The following is a 21,363-nucleotide window of genomic DNA, read 5'->3' on the forward strand; positions in this document are numbered from 1 at the left end:
TTCCTCAGCAGTAAGGCAAAGTCAGAAACAAAGTGTCTGTAACCACATGCATGTGCACCTTAGAGAAGTTTTGAACCAGTATACTGTATATATTTTTCCCAACATGAATCTGTTTGAGTCCTCAGACCCAAAAACAACTACAGTGAGATTAATTTCAAATCTCTGTAATGTTCCCTTCTGTCTCCAGGGGGAATGTTTTTGTAGTCGGTCCCTCCATAATGGCCGTGTGATGCACTAGATGACGCACATTAGAAAAAGGCTAATAATGCCGTGACCCATTTTCACTCTTTTTAGCAACTTAACTTGCTTTAACTCATACAGTACAATTCCCCATAAGCTTGGCTCTGTCTTCTAAAGGATGTGGTTTTACCCTCATTTCACTGAACAATGTGAGAACCATGAATAATCTGCTGTAATAACAGATAAGACTGTTTGATTGCTATCATGAACACATCAAGGAAGCTAGCTAAAATTCCTGCAGAAAAAAGAAATGGGAGGTGTGCTAAAGATTTTATTTAAATAAAACAATGTGCTTTATTAAGGAACATAATTGTACTCATATCATTTAAATTCCCATAAATTAACGGTTTTATGAAACATACTGAGATATAAAGTGAATTTAGAAAAGTTTTTTTTAGCCATAATCAATTTAGTGACGTTCATATTTGCTCATTGACTTTTAATGCTGCAGTGACATCTGCTGGTTCATTCAGAAAACACATTTTTTCAGGCTAAACTGAGATTAGGCCTATACAAGAAAGGCTGACACGATATTAATTTCAGTAATTTATTTATCCTTAAAATCAAATAATATAAACTATGAATAATACACTATTAGCCTGTAGGCTATACGGGGGGCTTAAGATCCATCATAAAATAAGTTTACTGGCAGCATGAATATGGTCTTATCATTTAGAATAGAAAATAGCTTTGCCATTCCTTGTCAGAATTATACATATGTGCAATAGATCTCAGTGGCAGACTAAATTGACTCGGGTACAAATTCAGGCCAGCAGTTTTCCACGACAAAATCTATTCTCCTAATTTTAAGACACCCTTTCTAGAACGTGTAAAGCTCTAAAGATCCTCCCCTTTGCCTCAATGTTGTATAAATGAAACATTGGCACTGCCATCAACACAGCCGAACTGAGACTGTTACAACTATGAAGAAACTTGCCATGATCCTGTTCTGTTTGCAGGAAATGGTAGTAGCCTATTTCGTTTTTTGTTTTAGTTTTTTTTTACTGGCGTGTTTGTGGGTAGGGTGTTTGCATGTGTAGCCTATGTTTGAAGAATCAAAGTGAATGATTAGAAATATAAATTTAGAATACAGAGAAGATTGATTTTATACATTTATTATTAGAATATTTCTTGATGAGTTTGTAAAAGTCTTGCTTAGCCTATTTGACACGTATTTCTTCTGGATAACTTCCAATTTTTAGTCATAACATTTGTTTGTTTTAACCAATAGCATTAAAACTTGTGAGAGAATTAGTTTATGAAAGAAATAATTAATGATGATAATTTTTTACTTTTTGTTGCTTAAAAATACTGAAACGAAATGCGCGACATGAACCTCGTGCCGCCAGATGGCGACAACGCAATATGGACTTTAAAAAACACATCAGGAATAGGCTACAGAAGAACATGTCCCGGAAATATTAACCTTTTTTTATCTCCCGATGAATAAACTTAACGGAGGACTGAGATATATTAATTTTTTTCTATTATAATTATTATTACTTTGTTTTGGAAGTGAACAATCATTCAGCATGGACATTTCCTCTGATGAAGCTGATGACTGGTTTATGGAGTCTCTAAACACGTGAGTCAGACAGCAGTAGACTTGCATTTGATTGTCTGTATAGTGGTTGTGTCTCAACTCATATTTCCAACACTCATTTCCTACATAGACATCATGTTTGGGCATCGCGTTTCATCATCCGTTAAATTCTGCGTCTTATTTATTTCAGATACAAAGACCTGCATGTATTTCAACTGGAGCATCCGACAAAAGTAATAGAATGGACTGGTGACAAAAGTAAAGCATCTCTGAATCCCTGAAACATGTAGACCGTTAAAATATCAAATCTGTTAAAGGCAGTTTTCTCTTTTATATTCCAGGCATTTGTGTTGCAGGATACACTGGAGCAAAAAGTGAAATCTTAGAATTACTTCTGCCTCTTAAGTTATATGCAGGCGACAATCAGGTGAATTATAAAGAATTGCAATTCTGGTATGTATTTTAAATGTGCAATTCATTTAACTGCCTATTGGTCACAACTTTAGGGTCTTTGTGCAGAAAGAGACTTCAAAGTACAGCGTGGTGGCTTTTCAGAGGAACCTGTTGAGTGTTTGATACATATCCCTGGAACGAGGTAAGAATTAGATATGTTCAGAACAGAAGTGGACATGAATGTCATCTGCTAATGGGATAGTTGATAATACATTTATCAAATCTTATCTATTGTAACTATCCAGTTCAAAGTATTTATTGAGGCAAAATATCGCAGTTTGATTTGACTGTCTACAACAGCAAGATATTGTGAAATGTTAGCCTAAATTCTTCTCAGTTTTAAAAATGTATAGGCCTATTTATTTAGCTATGTATGTGCATGATTATATGATTATTTCAATTTTCAATAGGGGTTCAATCTTTAGCTGGCTGGCAGGAGCTCACGTGACCTGTCAGTGGCTGGCTGGCAGCTTCCAGTCTGATTCTGGCATGTCATGTGACCTGTCAGTAGCTGGCTAGTTGTCTGGCAGTCTGCCTTTGGCAAGTTTCAGAAACCATTGATTTTTGGCAGTTTTTGTGTTTCTCCCTCTCTTGCTCGTTTATTATGCATCTGATATGATTATGTTCTTTTGCATGATTGGCGTTTTAGAGAATTTTATCCCAATTAAAGCAGGCAAATGGTGATCGGACTGGCAGCTTACTGACGCTTTGCTGGACGCTCAATCCAGTCAGCCGCGGCTGAACTGTGAGTATAACGCGTTGCCTGACACTCTCGCTGCAAGGAAATAAATTATTTTCTTATGACGAATATAATCTCATGCATCTATTCTTTAGTATGATTGATGTTTTGGGGACGTTTATCCCAAATTAAACCAGTCAAATGGCCGTGATCAGACTGGTCGTGGCTGAACTGCGCGTACAAAGCCCAATTTATACTTCTGTGTCGAACTCCCGCCGTGGCTACGTCTTAGGATGTGTGTAGTGCGCGTACCCTTCGCCGTACCCTGACGTGCACCTCTCCAAAAATGTAACAACGCGTCAATTCTACGCGGACGCAAGCGCTGTGATTGGTCTGCTGGAACTGCTCAATCCAGTCAGCCGCAGCTGAACTGCGAGTATAACACGTTGCCTGACACTCTCGCTGTAAGGAAAAATATTGTTTTCTTATTACGAATATATTCTCATGCATCTATTCTTTAGTATGATTGATGTTTTGGGGATGTTTATCCCAAATAAACCAGTCAAATGGCCGTGATCACGATTGGCAGCTGCCAGCCAGCCAGGCCAGCTGAAGATTGAACCCCCACTCTACATTTTTCTATTTGGGAACCATTGGTCGAGACTTTTCTTTTTCTTTCGTAATATTAGCTGTTCTTTACAGGTGTGTGGTGACTAGTGGAAGTTCTAGTTCGACGTTGCAGATTTGGGATATTGGAGGCGATGATAGTGGTAGGATATATGTCTGTGTAGTTAATTACAAATGGGATTAACAATAAGAAGATAATTATGTATATTTTGAGTCCTGTGTAATTGTCTTCAAAATACAAAATTATTATTATTTAAAAATTATTATTATAAAATATTTTTGGATTCATGGAACATGTTACATAGTATCGTACCATTTTTCAATACAGATGTTATAAAAAGGACTGGAGTCATAAACCTCAAGAGCACATCAGGAAAAGGCATTAAAATAGCACCTGGATTGACAGATGATCCAACAGTTCTTCATGGTTCTTGTATAAGTGATGTTCAGCTGACAGAAATAGCAACAGGACGGGCTCTGTATACAGTAGGTAATATCAAAACCTATTAACTTGAACCTTTTTTACTGTTGTTTTAATTGAAATATAAGATATTTATGTATTTATTAAATACTAAAACACAGTTTTTACATTAGTTAACGAGTTTTAATTGAAATATTAGTACGTGTGTGTATATATACATATATATTAGTGCTGTCAATCGATTAAAAAATGTATTTGATTAATCCCTAAAAACATTTGTTTATAAACAAGGTTTATATATTTTTATAATGCAATAATTTCACAGTTAATTTCCAAATTAATGTAGAGACAAAAAAAAGACAGTATATTTTAAATACTAGTTTAATGCCATCTTTTTATGAATGAAGGTAAGTATCACTGATACTAACACAGCTATGATGTCTGGATAAAAATTATCCCCCCCCCCCCATTTTAAATATTAATTATAGCCATTCAACATTACAGTGTAATTGAAAGCTATTACATTTTTGTTTAACATTTATTATATTTATTATAAAATGTACAACATACAAAAATGTAATAAAGTTATCAAACAGTCCGCAGGGGATAAATTATAGGTTAAATATAGACTAATCCTTATTAAAGCTACAAAATTTATTTAGTCAAGAGCACGGAGTAATTTTCTGTGTTCTCTTTGTTCTTTGATTAACTTTACTGACAGACAGCATTATTGGCTGCTGTATCTTTTAAAACCAGCCGCTGCTGCACTTGATGTGAATCTCACACGTGCCTCATTCTCTCACTCTTCACGTTCATTTAAGACTTCATTTAACTCATTTAAGACTGCTCTTATGTTATCAGGATACTTGACATAACGGACATTTTGTGTTAATGTTCGTTCAAGCGCGAAGGAGAATAGTATTCTACAACACTGGCGCTCGTTTTTCTGTGCGTCGCGAGTGTGTGTTTCACATAGACCGGACATTCACAGGAAGCGCGTTCTCTTTTGTCTTGTTGCGCTTGAATGGTTTAAAAGCATTTGCATGAATAAGAGCAGGATCATATAATGTAAAGCTAGCAAAAGGATGACAAAAATAAATGGCATCTCGAAAACACCACTCTGATATTGAGCCTCATTTTAGTTCTCCTTTTTTGTTCCTAAGTCTGCTTACCATGGTCTATAATGTTTGAACGAAATAAGAACAGCGTGCTGCTAAACGTTATGCACTACGCAGTTGTCCACGTCTGTCGCCATGGTTACGTCATGGCTATGGCAGTACGAGCGGAAACCGAGGATAGCGCGGATATTTCGTCATTAACAGGCAACATTTTTTTCCGGGACGGCCATTATTTAAAATTGGAATTTCTCTGAAATAAAAAACATTTGGAGACTTTTGGGATATTGTAAGTACACAACTGCAGGAAATATATCACACTGTGCAAGTGATTTTTGGATATTTTATTACCAAATTCTTACATATTGTACCTTTAAACGGGACAAAAATGAATTGCACAAGTTAACGTTGACAGCCCTAATATATATATATATATATATATATATATATATATGTATATATTTGTCATTGCATATGATTTTTTTTTTTTAACAGGAAATGAGTCCTTAGATTCAGTGAGTGGCTTAAAGTTTGTGAATGCTCACGTGTTTCTCATTTGTGCGAGCAATGGCACTCTGCTCATGGGTGACACAAGAGATCCCTTAACTGCTCTTTATCCTCTGGAAGAGAGTAAGAGTGGTTTGCACTGGTCATTTGGGTTGAGGAGTGACGGCTTCCAGTCTGAATCTTCTATTGTAGCAAGACTCTCATCCTCCGCTCACATTCTGCTGTCAGACCTAAGAGATTTACTGAGTCCAATTTGTCAAACCCAACTAAATGTCCAACACAGTCCACCAAACAATGATTTTCTGAAAGTTTCTTGGGCTCCTGTTCTCAACAGTTGTCTGTCTGTGTCTGGTAAGTAGAGCTTTTTCCTTTCTGAAATGAGCTTATATTTAATCTTGTAAGGTTGAATTGATACAAATGGTTGTATTCGTATTTCATAATGTGGACCTGTGTTAAGACCATTGATTACCTGCCAATGACGTGACAGTTTTCTTTTTTGAAGGGTTTGATGGAACAGTACACGTTTATAACACAACAGATTGGAGCACAGAGGCCCAGAGCCCTCAGCCAATTTTTTCACACAGAGGTCATGAAATGTCACATGATGCAAAATACAGTGGTTCCCCAGCTGTTGTCACCACCCATTCTTGGCATCAGTCACGACCAAACACTCTTCTCTCAGCAGCTACGGATGGATCTCTACATGTATGGGACTGGGTGGACATAATCCCTGACAGATGATGTTGCTGATCATTAGACAAAACTGTTCTGTGATGATGGCATCAACCATATTCATGTTCTAAACAGATTTGCATTCTATATTTCTGTATGAGTATGGAGTAATATCAAACAATTAAAAATAATGTCTTTGACTGTTAAGGGGACCTATTATGCAAAATTCTTTTTTACAAGGTGTCTGATGTGTCTACAGTGTGTGTAAACAAGCCTATAATTATAAAAATCCACCAACATTTTTTATTATGATATCCATAAATAATTAACAATCTCTCCAACCGTGTGGTTTCAGATTTCCCCCTACTCTTACATAAGAGTTCGGAAGCCCCATCCATTAGTGGTGACGAGCGTAGATCCCGTCCTGTGTGAGCCACAGTGACGGCAGTCGCCATTTCTGTTTATTCGCGGTGGTAGCTGGGGATATACAATGTCTGTGTCAAAAAAACGTATGTTCTGTTGTTGGATGTACCAACGAACATAAAGAGTCTCCAAATAGACTCCCGGCCTCTGAGTCCCTGAGGACACGTTGGTTGAAGTTGTTATTTGAGGATGGATCAGTATCAACTGTTCGTGATCCAGCTTACAGTCTCCGGAGTGATACTGGTCACGGCAGTAATGAAAGGGAGAGTGCACACTTAATTACAGTTCATCTGAGATGTTTTACGGATATAAAGTTGACCAGCTTATTAAGCACCCCCTGAAAAGGCATATGGTCTAAATATATGTGTTTACTGTTAGTTGTAATAAGTGGTTTTGTGAAATTCGCTGTGTATGTTGATTATAATGCAAGAGAGAGATAGTTTATGTTTAAGACTTTAATGTGCACATCTTGTACTGATTTATTCAGCTCTTAAGGTGATTTTTTAAAGTGAAAATGGACGCTTCATGTTTTTTGTGATGTACAATAAACTTCATAAAACTAATCTGTAAAGTTTTGGCCATCATTCGGACGGGGTCTGCGACAACAGGCTTGTACTAATAGTGGATAAAAGCAAAATGACAGCATAAGTTATAACTGCAATTAAACTAAACTATACTGTTCTCTCTCCAGCTCTTGAAGCTCCGCCCTCTTCTTGAAAGTGGGCCGGGAGCAGAAGCAGCTCATTTGCGTTTAAAGGGACACACACAAAAAAAGTTTTGTTTTTGCTCAATTTAAACATAAAGTATGATCTTTGGGGTATCTTTAGCTAAAAATGAACATGCACACTCCAGGGACATTAGAGACTTATTTTACATCTCTTGAAAAGGGGCATAATACGTCAATAAACTATATCATTGCATGGCTCATAAAAACACAGCTGGCATCATCTTGCGTCTCAGTTATCGATTGAAGTTAAAGTGACCTCAGAAGACTTCAGTGTTCATATCGTTGTTGTGGATGTTTTGTTGTTGTATTGGCAATTAACTTCATTGTCAAATATGCAAAACAGAATCCATTATGTTTGATATTTATAGTAAAAAAAATAGGAAACGCCATGTTGATGTTACACATTTGAATGTTTATTTTAGTATCTCTGCCACAGTTTGTTGCACTTAGAAGTCAGTTGCATGTCACATTAATCAGAGATGAAACATGAAATAAATGCTTTAAATTGTCCATTATATGAGTTCAGTGTGTAATAGATCAGTTCAAGAATTATGCACAATACATATCATCTACTGTAAGTTGCTGACAGTGACTATTATGTTGAATCTCTGGTTCCAAATAGATCCCAGTTTCCAGATCAACAGAAGCAGTCTGCAGCAACAAACCAAGAGAGAAAAACAAAATTATGTAAAAGATTTCTGTTTTTTTTAAGGAAATTATGAATTATAGGGAAAAAAAAATCTTGACGTTTTTCTGCTTACATAATATTATGAATTAACAAATTAGGAGATACAAGCATTAAAGGAATTAACATTAATACGTATTTTGTAATAGCTCTTTAATAATGCTCTATATAATGCTATAAATGAAAAAAAAAGTTGCATTAGATCCGTAATTCATTTGAAGGGACTTGACTCTTTACAGAGTGTTCAATTAATACTAAATGTACACGTTCACAGTTTTTACTCAGGTAGTTTGAATTGCAAAAAGGCTATTTCTTCATACTCATGTTCCTTTCCACACTCAAAGAGACAAGCAAAGTGTCCAGGCTCAAACTCTACCAGATCTGAATATGCACTGGGACCAGCATCATGTAATTTATGTAAAGGTTTATCCCGCCACCCAGAGGAATCCCATGGGGATTTATTCAAGTAGAGTCCAAGATCCATTCTAGTGTCTGGATTGGATGGATGAGAGTAGAGCAGCCATGTCTTTGGAGGACTACTCTGATCAAGAAAACTCAACACACTGCCTTGGCAACCTGTTTTAGTCTCTATTAGTTTATTTGAGGTTAAAACGTTGTCAAAATCCTCTCCAGAGTTGTAGCTTAGTGCCTCCGTTCTGTAGACAAGGCGGGTTCTGGCATTGCAGTACAGAGTACTGGTACCTTTGTCATCTATGATCTCAGCCATCTGACACTCACCTGACTCAACAGACATTTGTTTTCCAGCTTTCCATGTGGTTCCTTCATCATCGCTGTAGAATGCTAAAGCATAAGGTGTGGAATTAGATTGGTCAGTGTTTTTATATGCATAGGCCGGGATAATCAGTCTCCCGCTCTTCATTTGAACACCATGTCCTGGTCCAACAGCAAAGGTGCCCCAGTCCTTCACCTGCTCACCAATTACATCTGCTGTCAAGTCTGTAGTCTGGCTCCAGGTCTTGCCAGCATCCTTACTGGTTATGTAACAAAGTTGTGCCTGATTTTTTTTTTCAGATATTTGCTGGCCTTCAGAGACCCCAACAGGAACAGTGATGAAAAACAGAAAGAGGGTCTTGGAATCTCTCTCATAGACCGGACATGGATTCATGCTGCGGCGGTTTGGTTGACAAGCTAAAGTGAGCAACTCATGACCACTATTCCACTGAAAAAATAAATAAATAATAATAATAATAATAAACATTATGATAGTATTCATGTCTTTTTAAAATTCTTGTTAAAAGGCAAAGTGAATGTTTATATGCCACTCCCCAAATAAAAAAGTGGACATGAAATATAGATTCAAGTTCAAATGTTTTTATAATTTTACCTGTATATTACCCCTGATATTACCTTAAAACATCAACTAAGACAAACATTTACATTCAAATGTACAAAACATTTGGCATATAACACTGCAAGAATATTAGGCTACAGGCCTAAGTTCGAGAGAACTGTGTAATGATGAAGACTGACTAAATATTAATGTAAAGTCTCACCTCAACTTTTTCATCTTTCCATATTCCTTTTCTCATCACAAGGGCATCTGCATCTGTGTCTTCAGCAGTTTTTCTCTTTTCAGCAAAAGCAAGGAAGGTTTGATTGTCACTGATATAGATGAGAGCTGGAATTCTGTACGTCACTTGTTTTATAAAAGACCTACACCAACACCAACACCAACACGAAAACCACCAGCAACACCAACTTTGAGGCGGTTCCTGTTTGTATATTGTTGTTTTTATGTTTTTAAGACGATCTGAATTGCTTCTTGATGGTGTCTTGATATCCATTGTTAAATTTGAGCTCTAGAAAAAGAATAAACAGCTTCAGTATCAGTAACAAAACAGTAGTCAGAAAAGGGTTTAAATACTTTTTTATGTTTTATCATTTAATCACATCTTATCTTAGAAATCATATAGTGTGTTGTGTTTATTATTAATATCATTTGAAATGTACTTTGTTACATGTTTAATGTTCTTTTCATCTATTATCCTTGATGTCTCTGACTTGGTTGAACTTTTGTTATTTTCTGTAGGCTAGACGTGTGCAGAAGTCTAACAGCCAGACCACAGTTGGAACAAATGTTTATTTTAAATATCATGTTTGTATCATGTTTGCAGAAGAAAACATCTAGCAAGTAGAGGAAATGTGCACAGCTGCAGTTTATGTAGATACTAATGTGTAGTGTGTATTGAGACTAATTTCTGTATTCCTGTCGCATATGGTCCAGAACGATATGACAAACTGTACTTTCACCCAAGGGGCATCTAAAGCACAAAAGCCAGATCTTGCAGCTGTATCTGGTGAGGCTACCTTGTTTCAGTAGGCAGTTAAGAGGAACTTGGCTTTGCTCATCCAAATTAACTGTATAAAAAGGGGGAGGTCAGTCCTTGTCTTATGGAAGAGAGATCTCTCAACAACTTTGCTTTTCTATGCAAGAATATTATACTCAGAGTGCGACATATTTTATTTAGAAATATTAGAAGTGATTTTTAACTGTTCATGTTGTTTCTTTATTAAACTTACTCATTATTATAGGTGAAATATTATTTCTCATTTATTATTTGATCATCTGCTGCTAAGAAATAAAAATAGATTTTATCAATATTTGATGTCACGATTCTGTTTTTTGTTTTGTCACTATATTGTCATATAGTTCACATGAATTGCTTGTCAGTACATTGAGCAGTGCACTTTAACTATATTTTAAAGACACTAGAAGCAATTACGAAATTACATAGTTGTATTAAAGTCCCACTTAATTTTTCAAAAAAAAAAATCACTCTTAATTTCAACTAATTGCATTTAATTTGAAATTAATCTGTGATACATTTTGTCAGGGTTTGGCAGCTTTGTCTTTGTTTCATGCTTCTATGTTTGTGTTGTGCTTAAACATGGGGTTTTGTCTTTGTTTGTGCCATGTGCTCCTCTGTTCCTGCCTCCTTGTTTCCCTGTACCACACCCCCTTGTCTAGTTGAGTCCTCGTTTGTCTGAGTATTGTCACCTGTTCCTCATGTTCTCTGCTCCCTTGTTTGGATTCTCGTTTACCTGAGTGTGTTCACCTGTCCCTTATCTGAGTGTGCTCTCCTGTTCCTCTTGTTCTCTGCTCCCTTTATGTGTCTTGTGTTTCTGTCTTGTGCTGCGTCTTACTCAGCTAGTGTCTCTTTAGTTGCATGGTCATGTCTTGTACTGTGTAAGCTCATGGCTAGCAATTGGTTATTGTTGGTCATGTGCTTGTGTGTGATTTTCATGTTTGATGAGAGCACATGGCTTGTCTCGTTATGCTGCCATGTGCTCTATTATCTAATGTCTGACCCCGCCCATCTTGTTATTGGTTCAGTTTCCCCACCTGTCCTCCCTTGTTTGCTGTCCCATTTATTCCCTTTGTGTTTGCTGTCCTTTGCCAGATCGTTATCGCACATTGTCGCATGCTGTTTTTACCCTGCCTGTCTGATGAGTCCTGTCGTACAGTATGTGTGTCCTACCAAGTCTAGTCTATAGTGTTTTCCCCCACGGGGTAGTTTCTGTTTTGTTTTACCGTTTAAAGCTCATATTCCTCTGCATCTTTGAGTCCTCACTTTAACCCTACCTCAACCCGTGACACATTTGAAATCAATTACATATAATATGCAATAAGTTTGTCAAAAACATTTCACTTAATTCACACTTCAGTGTATTGTTAACTGACATTACAATATATTTTAGTTCACATTAATTGCTTGTTAGTACATTGAGCAGTGCACTTTAACTATTTTAAAGACACTATAAGCAATGAAAATACATATAAAGTTGTATTAAAGTCCCACTTAAGTTGTTCCAAAAAAAAAAAAACCTCTTAATGTCAATTATTGGATTTTATTTGAACTTAATCTGTGATACATTTGAAATCAATTACATATAATATGCATTTAGTGCACAGACAACATTACATTTAATTCACACTTAAGTGTATTCCTTTAAAGTATATTATTTGTCTAATAAGCAGCCTACACTTTATAAAAGTACACTAAAGTGCACTTTTTTCAGGGTAAACTCATAAGTAAACTCATAAACTTTAAATTCATAAACTCAAACTAAACAAAATCTATCCATCTTTTTAAACTACAAGCTAAAACTTAAACTTTCAAACTGAAAACCTTCAAAAACTAAAACTACTTTAAACTTTCTGGCTAGGCTTTCAAACTTAAAGGTTGTCAACAAACTTTTTATATTGTTATTATTACAGTTATTATTATCTAATTTATTCTTAAATTCAGTAAAAAAAATTTTTTTAGTTTACTATAACCTATATGGGGTACTTCCATGGTTTATGTCCTTGTTGATAATTCTCCATTAGACTATATAAGAAGCAATACTCACAGAAATGATGTTTCCTGCAGCAGCAAATGATTCTTACAGTCACCACAAATAGGATATGTCTCTTATCAGGTCTAAACAAAACTTGCTGAGCATCCTGTATTTATCATAATATATCAACCAGGGGCGTCACTTGGACTCGAGCCCCGAATTATTTAAACCTATCCCCGAATGTTTGGCCTGGAAAGGGTCTCTGAGTGTATAGGAAATATGATAAGAATAAAGTACCTTTTTTTTTTTTTTAAATCTCAGTTCAGAGCTGTCATTGTTCAAATATTTCTCTCCCTCCCTCCCTCCCTATCAGTAACTGAACCTGTTTCTTTTATTTAGTTATTTTTCTTTATTTATCTAAATCTAACACTTATATGTTACTTACCCTATTAACCCTATAGACCTCTTTAAAAGGGAAATGTAACATAATTGGGGGCTCGTCGTTTGTTACGGTTTATTAAATAAATAATTGTGTGTTGTTTTGAGCATGGCAGAGATTCAGTGTGGATGGCAGAGAACTTGTAGAGTATATATTTCCTTTTTGTGAGGCATGTTAGTGTGAGTTGTGAACACTAAGCGTGCTCATGGCGTTTAATTTGCAGAGTTTCCTTGACTATCCTTCATTAGAGGCTATTGAATCCTATGAGTGTAGGAAAGATGAGTTGTTGACAATAGGTACCCACTTCCAGATTCCTATTTCAAAGCAGTCGCTAAAAAAAATTAATTTAAGCCAAAGTGATAGATCGGCTGTTTGAATTAGAAATTAAGCCTGACGTAGAAAAAGAGACCGATCCTTTTGGAGAAGTGCAGGATGTTACTGAAGAAGGTAAAGAGGTTGTAGAGAAGGCCGTGACCGAGGCAGAGACTGATGTCAGGGCAGTTTTGCCACCTTTTGAACCCTTTTCACCAGGTACTCCCAGTTCGAGAGGGGAAATACAAACGAAAGTGCGAATTGCACGGCTCCATATGGAGGTGGAAGAACTAGCACAAGCCTGCCAAGCAGAGCTTGGATCTGCGTCTGGAAGTCCGCAGGCTCGAAATTCAAGCTGAGAAAGAGGTGAACCTTCGTAAGTTGGAGATTGAAGCAGCTAATATTACTCCGGTCTCCTCTGTGCAGCAGAACTTCTCTTTGGTGAGTAATAATTCGTCTAATTCAGGTTCAACCATGCACACTTGATGTGGGAAAACATATTGTTATTGCAGAATTTTAGAGAATCAGAAGTGGAAAGTTATTTTAATGCTGTTGAGAGGATAGCGACGTCCTTAGGTTGGCCGAAGGAGGTTTGGTCGTTGTTGTTACAATGCAAATTGGTCGGCAAAGCTTTAGTTTACAGTTGATTACCGTTAAATTACACTTCACTCTGTTTTTTTTTTATTGACACATTTAACCCTTTAAACCCCACTGCAAAATCTTCAGTTTTAAATGAACACTTGTATGTCCACACTACAGAGTGTTGGAGTAACACTGAAGCAGTGTTGAAGTTAATTATATAATTCAGTGATTAATTAACTGATGATTGAGCATTAGTGATGAACACCTGACAAGGACAGAGGAACAACAAGAAGATACAAAAGCGAAACACAAGAACTTTTAGCTTTAGAAGTGTACTCTACCTTGTCTTTGGAAGATGGTCTTAAGTATGATGTAGTTAAGTCGCCCATACTTAGGTCATATGAATTAGTACCAGAGGCTTACAGGCAACATTTTCGAAATTGTAAGAAAAACGCTACTCAAACCTTTGTAGAATTTTCACGAGCAAAAGGAATGCTCTTCGACAAATGGTGCTTTTCTAGTGAGGTTCTAGTAAGGTTGATGATTTTATTTCACTTAGGGAACTTCTGTTACTCGAGGACTTTAAGCAGTGTCTCCCTGAGAAGGTGGTGCTGTATTTAAATGAGCAGAATGTGGCGACACTTTCACAAGCTGCAGTATTAGCGGACGAATTTGTGCTTGTGCATAAAAATGTATAGCAGGTGCTGAGAAGAGTTTCTCATCGAGGGCTTCAATGAATGTTCAGATGCCTTAACAGGGTAGTGAGAAGTCTAAAGAGACTTGTGACTGTTTTTACTGTCATAAGAAAGGACATGTGATAGCCAACTGTTTTTCTTTGAAGCGCAAACAGGAAAGAAATTGCATTTGTGAACTTTGTGAATTCATGTTTGCTTTCTGAAAAGAGAGCTGAAATGCATCGCAAACATCGCATCCATCTCCAGTCTGACTTGGTGACCGATTTTGTGGAGGTAGGAGTACGTCCAGTATTACCAGTGAAAGGTGTGTCTTTCATTTTAGGTAATGATTTAGTCGGGGGGCAGGTAATACCTTCGCTAGAAGTGGTAGATACTCCACTGACTCATCTTAAGACAGATGAGTTGTTTCAGAAATACCCGAGTGCATTTCCGGCGTGCGTTGTTACACAGGCCCAATCTAAGAAAGGGAATGACATATCTTTATCTGACTCTTTCTTGTGTACAGATGGGACGACTGAGGAGGTTGTGGGGACTAGGTTTTGTGACAATGACCAGGTGAGAAAGGTTGTAGTGAGTGATTTTTGTCATTAACCGTAACTCGTGAAAAACTCATCGAAGCTCAAAAAAATGATCCATCGTTAGCAAAGTGTTTTAAGTTGGATGAAGAATGATGAATTGGACAATGTTTAATTCTTGGTTCAGGATGGTTTACTTATGCGAAAATGGCACAAAGGTAATACTAAGGAGAATGAGTGGAATACAGTTTATCAAGTGGCAGTTCTGACGTTTTTTCGTCAGCAGGTTTTGTCAATGGCCCATGATCATTTTGTTGGCAGGACATTTAGGGATAACGAAGACCTATAACCGTGTCCTTCAAAAAAAAATTTGGTATGGTCTTAAGCGCGATGTGATTTAGTATTGTAAGACGTGTCATGTTTGTCAATACGCAGGAAAACCTAACCAGGTAATTCCACCGGCTCCTTTGATTCCAATCCCTGTGTTGGGTGAACATTTTGAACACGTGATAGTGGACTGTGTGGGGCCATTACCAAATTCAAAATCCGGTAACCAGTTCCTACTTATGATCATGTGTACCACTACCAGGTACCCAGAGGCCATTCCACTTCGTAAAAATTATAGCCAAAGTGGTTGTTAAAGCTTTAACAAAGATTTGTTCGACTTTCGGTTTACCAAAGGTTGTTCAAACTGATCAGGGCACCAATTTTTTATCTAAACTGTGCTCCCAAGTTTTCCAGTCGCTAAATATTTCACATCGTATATCTATCATCCCCAGAGTCAGGGAATGTTAGAGAGGTTCCACCAGCCACTAAAATCAATGTTGAAGAAATATTGCATTGCGACGTGAAATGAGTGGGATGAAGGGGTCTCATTGCTTTTATTTTCCATTCGAGAAACCGTGAAGGAATCTCTTAAATTGAGTCCATCAGAGTTGGTCTTTGGGCATACGGTGAGAGGTCCTCTGAAAGCCCTGAAAGAGATGATGTTAGGTATTGAGAATGGAAGCCCTGAAAGAGAGAATGTTAGGAATTGAGAATGGTGAGAAAACAAATGTGCTAGACTACACTGTAAAAAATTGCGCTGTAAAATAACAGTAATTTACTGGCAGCTGGGGTGCCAGCAAAGTACTGTTAATTTACAGCCCTTTACCGTTATTATACAGCTCTCCTTTTTTACAGTATGTTACTGTAAAAATACAATGGAAGGTAACTCGTAACATTTGGGAAACCGATTGCTTCAAACAGTTCAAGTTTAAAAACGAGTATTTATACTGATAGTACTGTGAACTTACTTAGAGTCCACTGAAAATGAATATCTCTTAATATAATACTGCAAACATCTAATGTGTAATCGTGAATGAATTACAAACATGACATTAACTAGAATCTTTGCAATTCGCATTTAGCGAACAGTAGCACACATGTATGTGCTAAAGTATTTAGCAACGAGATTGTCACTGCATCAGCAACTGTAGTTACTGCGTTTAAATAAAGCAACGGGCAGCATAACATCAGTGTTACTCTGCTCATCTTTGACTGAATATTTGAATATTGAATATTTGAATATTTACTCTCTTTATCAGTTATTGACTTCCCATAACTTTTTTCTATGAACTTTTACTAATATTTCAGTGAAATTAACTTCTTTTGTATAGTAAATCTGACTGTTAAATGTTACAGAATATTGCTGTTTTTCCTTGATTTTACGGTAATCTACTGGCAGCTGGGGTGCCAGTAAAATGCTGTTTTTCTACAGTTTTATGCCGTAAATTAATTTACAGTTGATTACCGTTAAATTGTTTTGTTTTTTTATTGACACATTTAACCCTTTAAACCCCACTGCAAAATCTTCAGTTTTAAATGAACACTTGTATGTCCACACTACAGGGTGTTGGAGTAACACTGAAGCAGTGTTGAAGTTAATTATATAATTCAGTGATTAATTAACTGATGATTGAGCATTAGTGATAAACACCTGACAAGGACAGAGGAACAACAAGAAGATACAAAAGCGAAACACAAGAACTACAACTTACTTCAGCCACAGAAGACATGAAATCTCTGAAGATCTCAGCAGAGAAGGATTAAACAACTCTAAAAAATAGCATTACCAGCTTCACTTATTATTAACCAGATTGACTTAATTCATTTTTTCATCCGTCTACTGAAATTCCTATTGAGAATTAACAGAGGTTTAGATGTTGTTTTGTTTCATTTGACATTACCATTATGGGGATCAGTGTATGCTTTAGTTGGGCTCCTGACCCTTGACTTTAACATTAGTTTTTATTTGGCTGCTTTAACTGTGTATGTATAAGACACATTTGTTGTGGCAGAAGCAAAGCCAACAAAAACGATATCAAGTGTTGCTGGTTATATTTTGAAAATTATGTCATCACATAATGTTTGTCTCACTGATCTCAATTAGTTTCTAATCACTTATCAAAAATGTCTTTATCAATACAACTTAATTTAGTATTACTACACTGTGAAACTACAGCAAAAGACCAAGCACTGCTACGCAATCGGTTGTGAAGGATTTTTAAACTCATCATTCAATAAAAAATGTTGAACTATGGTTTCAGTTAGACACACACAGACATCAAGAATCCGCCAATGAATCTCAACAATGGTGACAATCAACAAAAAAGAAAAACATAAAATCTGAACATCATACGCTTCTAAAAGTCAACACAAAATCAACAGCAAAAATAAAAGCAAAAAGTACAAATTTAAGAAAATAACCAGACAATTCAGATGGATAATTTATTCATGCTGCAATGCATGCTGGGAGTCATGGCTGATTTTTTTTTTGTACTATGCTGGTACCCAACATGCATTGCAGCATAAAACTTATGATTGTCACCATTGTTGAGATTCATACTCCGATTATTGATGTCTGTGTGTGTGTCTGGCTGATCTGGAAATTCAAAATGTTCTTGGTATAAAGTCTTTTAAAATCAGTCATATTTTCTAAATGGCTAATATCTGAAAAATTTAATTCTGTAAAATTACAGTATCACCAAAATTAAAAATATAAACCATTAATAATAACATTAGACAACAAATGAGATCAGTGAATTGGGCCACTATGTGATGTTTGACACCGTTATCTAACAGCCATAATCATCTGATCCTGTATTCTTTCAGCTGTTTTGCCATAGCAAATGTATTTTAAAGACACAGCTACCGCAGTCAAAGAAAAACTAATGTTCAAAGGTCAATGGTCAAGAGTCCAACTAAAGCAAACACTGATCACCATCATGGTAACATCAAATGAAAATAAAATGACATCTAAACCTCTGCCACCTTTCAATAAGTCCTTCTGTAGACGTACATAAAGTCAGGTTAGTAATAAGTGAATCTGGTAATGCTTTTTGTGGAGTTGTTTAATCCTCCTCTGCTAAGATCTTTTGCTAAGATTTCATTTATTTTATCTTGATTTCATCTTTTTTCTGTTCCTCTTGTTCCTCTTTCCTTCAGTGATTCTGATTGTTAACAGCAGGTGTTCCTCAGTATCTCAATTAACTTCGAAAATTAACTGAATTAACTATGAAATTATTCACTCAGTCAAGTGGACTGTATTAGTGAACTAGGCAATAGTGAATGAGGGTATAGGGTGGTGATTTGGAACACAGCCTCTGAGTGTCGACTTTGAGCGCTGTTAATTCACAGTATATTCCTGTAGGCTAGTTTCTCGAAAACGACAAATATCACCCAGAATGCATTTTTAACGGTATATTACTGTTTTAATGAAAAACAGTATGTTACTGTAAAATTTGGCCGTTTTTTCACAGATTTTTTTTACAGTGTATGTAAGTAAGCTCCGTGAACGAATACAGAAAGCTTGTACACTAGCCCGAGAATCTCTAAAGTTCAGGGGAAAATAAAAGCGCGTTATGACAAATGTGCAGTGGATAGATCTTTTGCCATTGGTGATCAAGTTTTGGTCTTACTTCCCATTCCTGGATCTGCATTATCTGCATGATTTTCTGGACCATATGTGATAGAGAAAAAGAGTGAGACCAATTATGTGGTGCGAACTCCTCTCAGGAACCTGATGACCAGGTTGTGCTTTCCCACGGACTTACCTTCGACTGTGTCGTGATGTGCGGCGATAGCGGGTGGATGGAGACAGCCTTCACTCCAACCCATCTTGCAGGAAGGAAAGCACGACACTGATTGGGCATTTTATGGGGTCTTCTCTGTGAGAAGAGCACCAGAAGACGAAGAGGTTCCACTTCAATGCGTAGGCATGTTTAGTGGACGACGCTCTAGCGGAAGTTATGGTAGCCACCACCGCTGGTAGTAGGGTACTCAAACCTACCTCGTCCTGTCCAGGAGCCACACGTGGAGGTTCCAAAGATCGGGACGAGGGTGCCATAGGGTGCCTCGTCCCTGAGAAAGGAGGTCCTTTCTCAGAGGAATTGGCCAGGGAGAACCAGTTCCGGGTGGGCCAATGAGGCGCAACCAAGATGACCTGCTCCTCGTCCTCCCTGATCTTGCACAGGGTCTGTGCAAGAAGGCTCACTGGGGGAAACGATACAAAAAATGTACTTTACTCTTCTAGTTTTTCCATGTTTGTGGTTGACTCTGAATTTTATTTGACAATTTTTTTTATTTTGTACATTCTTTTCTTTTTGCTTAAACTTTTAAATTCCACTCAGTATTGTCAAATACATTTCTGATCTTTCAGTGCTGAGAAAGGTAAGAAGTACTTTGAAACTCAGGACAGATGTTTAGGGTGTTGCAAATACACTCAACACATGACTTTTTCTCTCTCTCCCTCTCTCTGAAGGGTGTGGTGTTTTTGCTTTTTGACATCTAGACATTAGTCTTTTGAGAAATACTTTGTTGGAATGTGATGTAAAACATGCTTGATTTCTGGAAATGGTAGAGAAAAGACTGGGGGGGTTGTATTATATAACTGTTATTTATTACATTTAATCATCTTGCACGTCACATGGCTATTTTCCAGCAAAAATATGGTGATTTCCAAGTTACCGCCCATCCATGGTGATTTGAACTCTCATATGGATCCATCATTTACTGGATTGGGTGGGCAAATAATCAGAATTCAAAGGAAACATATCACACTTCCTTTAAACTTGGTTTATCAGAAAAGCAAGGGGAAGTTCCTCCTTGTTATCCTGACCTCTTGGGCCACAGCTGCAAAATTAGATACCAGAGTGTGGTGGTTTCAACACTGTGATGATTTTTTAAATGAATCATAACTAACATTTATTTTTCTGGCAGGAACAACATTAATATGCTTTTGAAATCTTAAATGTTTCCAAACCCTTTGGTCGAGTATAAAAATAACAAATATGGGAACTTAAACTAGACAGATGTCTAGGTTTTAAACCTTGTGATTATGAAGTAATCAAGAAAACAGAGTTTGCTCCTAACAGAAGGGTTTGCATATGAAGAACCAATCAAATTGTAGGGAAATTATGTAATGTTTCATGTCATTTTTGCCATGCTCCTAGTCTATAAAAACTGTTGTATTCCTTTTGCTGGTGGGATTCTATGAGGAATGCTCGAGATCCTCCGGCCGTGATTAAAGCACATTCGAAGGCATTGTCTAAAGTCGGTCGTTAATTATTGCTGCGCAGCAAGTTCCCTTTCCGTCGCTCACGTTCGACATAGTCGTACGTTACGACTGATTGGGATCACCCCAGGTAGCCAGTCATCTTCGAGTACTATTGAAAACGAGCCAATGGAATAGGCGTGCGTGACATTAATCACACACTCCGCCCCCGTGGCACGGGTATAAATACGGAAGTGGATGCACGCACTAGTTGCCTTTCGCTTCGGAGCCGATCGTGCACATCGTTGATGTGTTGGTGTTCTTCTGGAAAGACTCTTCTGGTGCTGGTGCTTTCTACGGTGCGAGTGCAGTGGTGATCGCGAGCTTTGAGCTCTCAACTACTGTTGCACGTTGTGTGTTTGTGTGTGTTGATGGTGGGTTGAGGGCGGAAAAGTGAGTGCTGCACTATTTCAGTTCGCTGAATGTAGTGTTGCCGCGGTCATTCCCTGTGTGCTCCGGCACTGGTGAAGGGTCCCATTTCTAAAAGAGCAACTCTGGTGCGTTTGTGTCTTTTTCAAGATGCCATTCCATCCGTGCGTTTCTGGGTGCTGACGGTCATGAGTTGTGTCACATGTTTGGGCTTACAGCACGCTGAAGCAGCTCTTGTGGATGAGTCATGTTTCCATTGCGGCAATATGACTGCCTCTGTGTTAAGGCCAAGACTCGCCTTCGTTCGTGAGGGTGGAGTCCCCATCCCCAGGCCCCGCTCTAGTGTTTCTTATGGGCTACCTTCCCAGAAGAGGGCTGGAGTGCCGTCTGGGCTGAGTGACCTCACTCCTCTTTCACACCGCAGCCAGTGGAGCTCCCCGATGGGCGTTACGGAGATCAACAGA

General features: G+C 37.4%; 2 protein-coding genes across 2 annotated transcripts; one reads left to right on the forward strand and one right to left on the reverse strand.

The window, feature by feature from the left end:
• Positions 1 to 1,587: 1,587 nt before the first annotated feature.
• On the forward strand, positions 1,588 to 7,243 carry wdr73 (WD repeat domain 73). The gene is made up of 8 exons (XM_079585705.1): positions 1,588 to 1,825; positions 1,974 to 2,041; positions 2,125 to 2,210; positions 2,290 to 2,378; positions 3,618 to 3,685; positions 3,871 to 4,032; positions 5,574 to 5,936; positions 6,088 to 7,243. Exons 1-8 carry the CDS (start codon positions 1,773 to 1,775, stop codon positions 6,324 to 6,326), a joined length of 1,128 nt encoding a protein of 375 aa, XP_079441831.1. The 5' UTR covers positions 1,588 to 1,772; the 3' UTR covers positions 6,327 to 7,243.
• Positions 7,244 to 8,164: 921 nt separating this feature from the next.
• LOC306984395 (sialidase-3-like) lies at positions 8,165 to 9,897 on the reverse strand (the record flags this gene model as incomplete). The annotated part of the gene is made up of 2 exons (XM_079585706.1): positions 8,165 to 9,272; positions 9,607 to 9,897. 2 exons carry the CDS (start codon positions 9,895 to 9,897, stop codon positions 8,370 to 8,372), a joined length of 1,194 nt encoding a protein of 397 aa, XP_079441832.1. The 3' UTR covers positions 8,165 to 8,369.
• Between the last annotated feature and the right edge of the window lie 11,466 nt (positions 9,898 to 21,363).

This window comes from Phoxinus phoxinus, assembly GCF_949152265.1.
Source record: "Phoxinus phoxinus genome assembly, chromosome: 17".
Classification (NCBI taxonomy): Eukaryota; Metazoa; Chordata; class Actinopteri; order Cypriniformes; family Leuciscidae; genus Phoxinus; species Phoxinus phoxinus.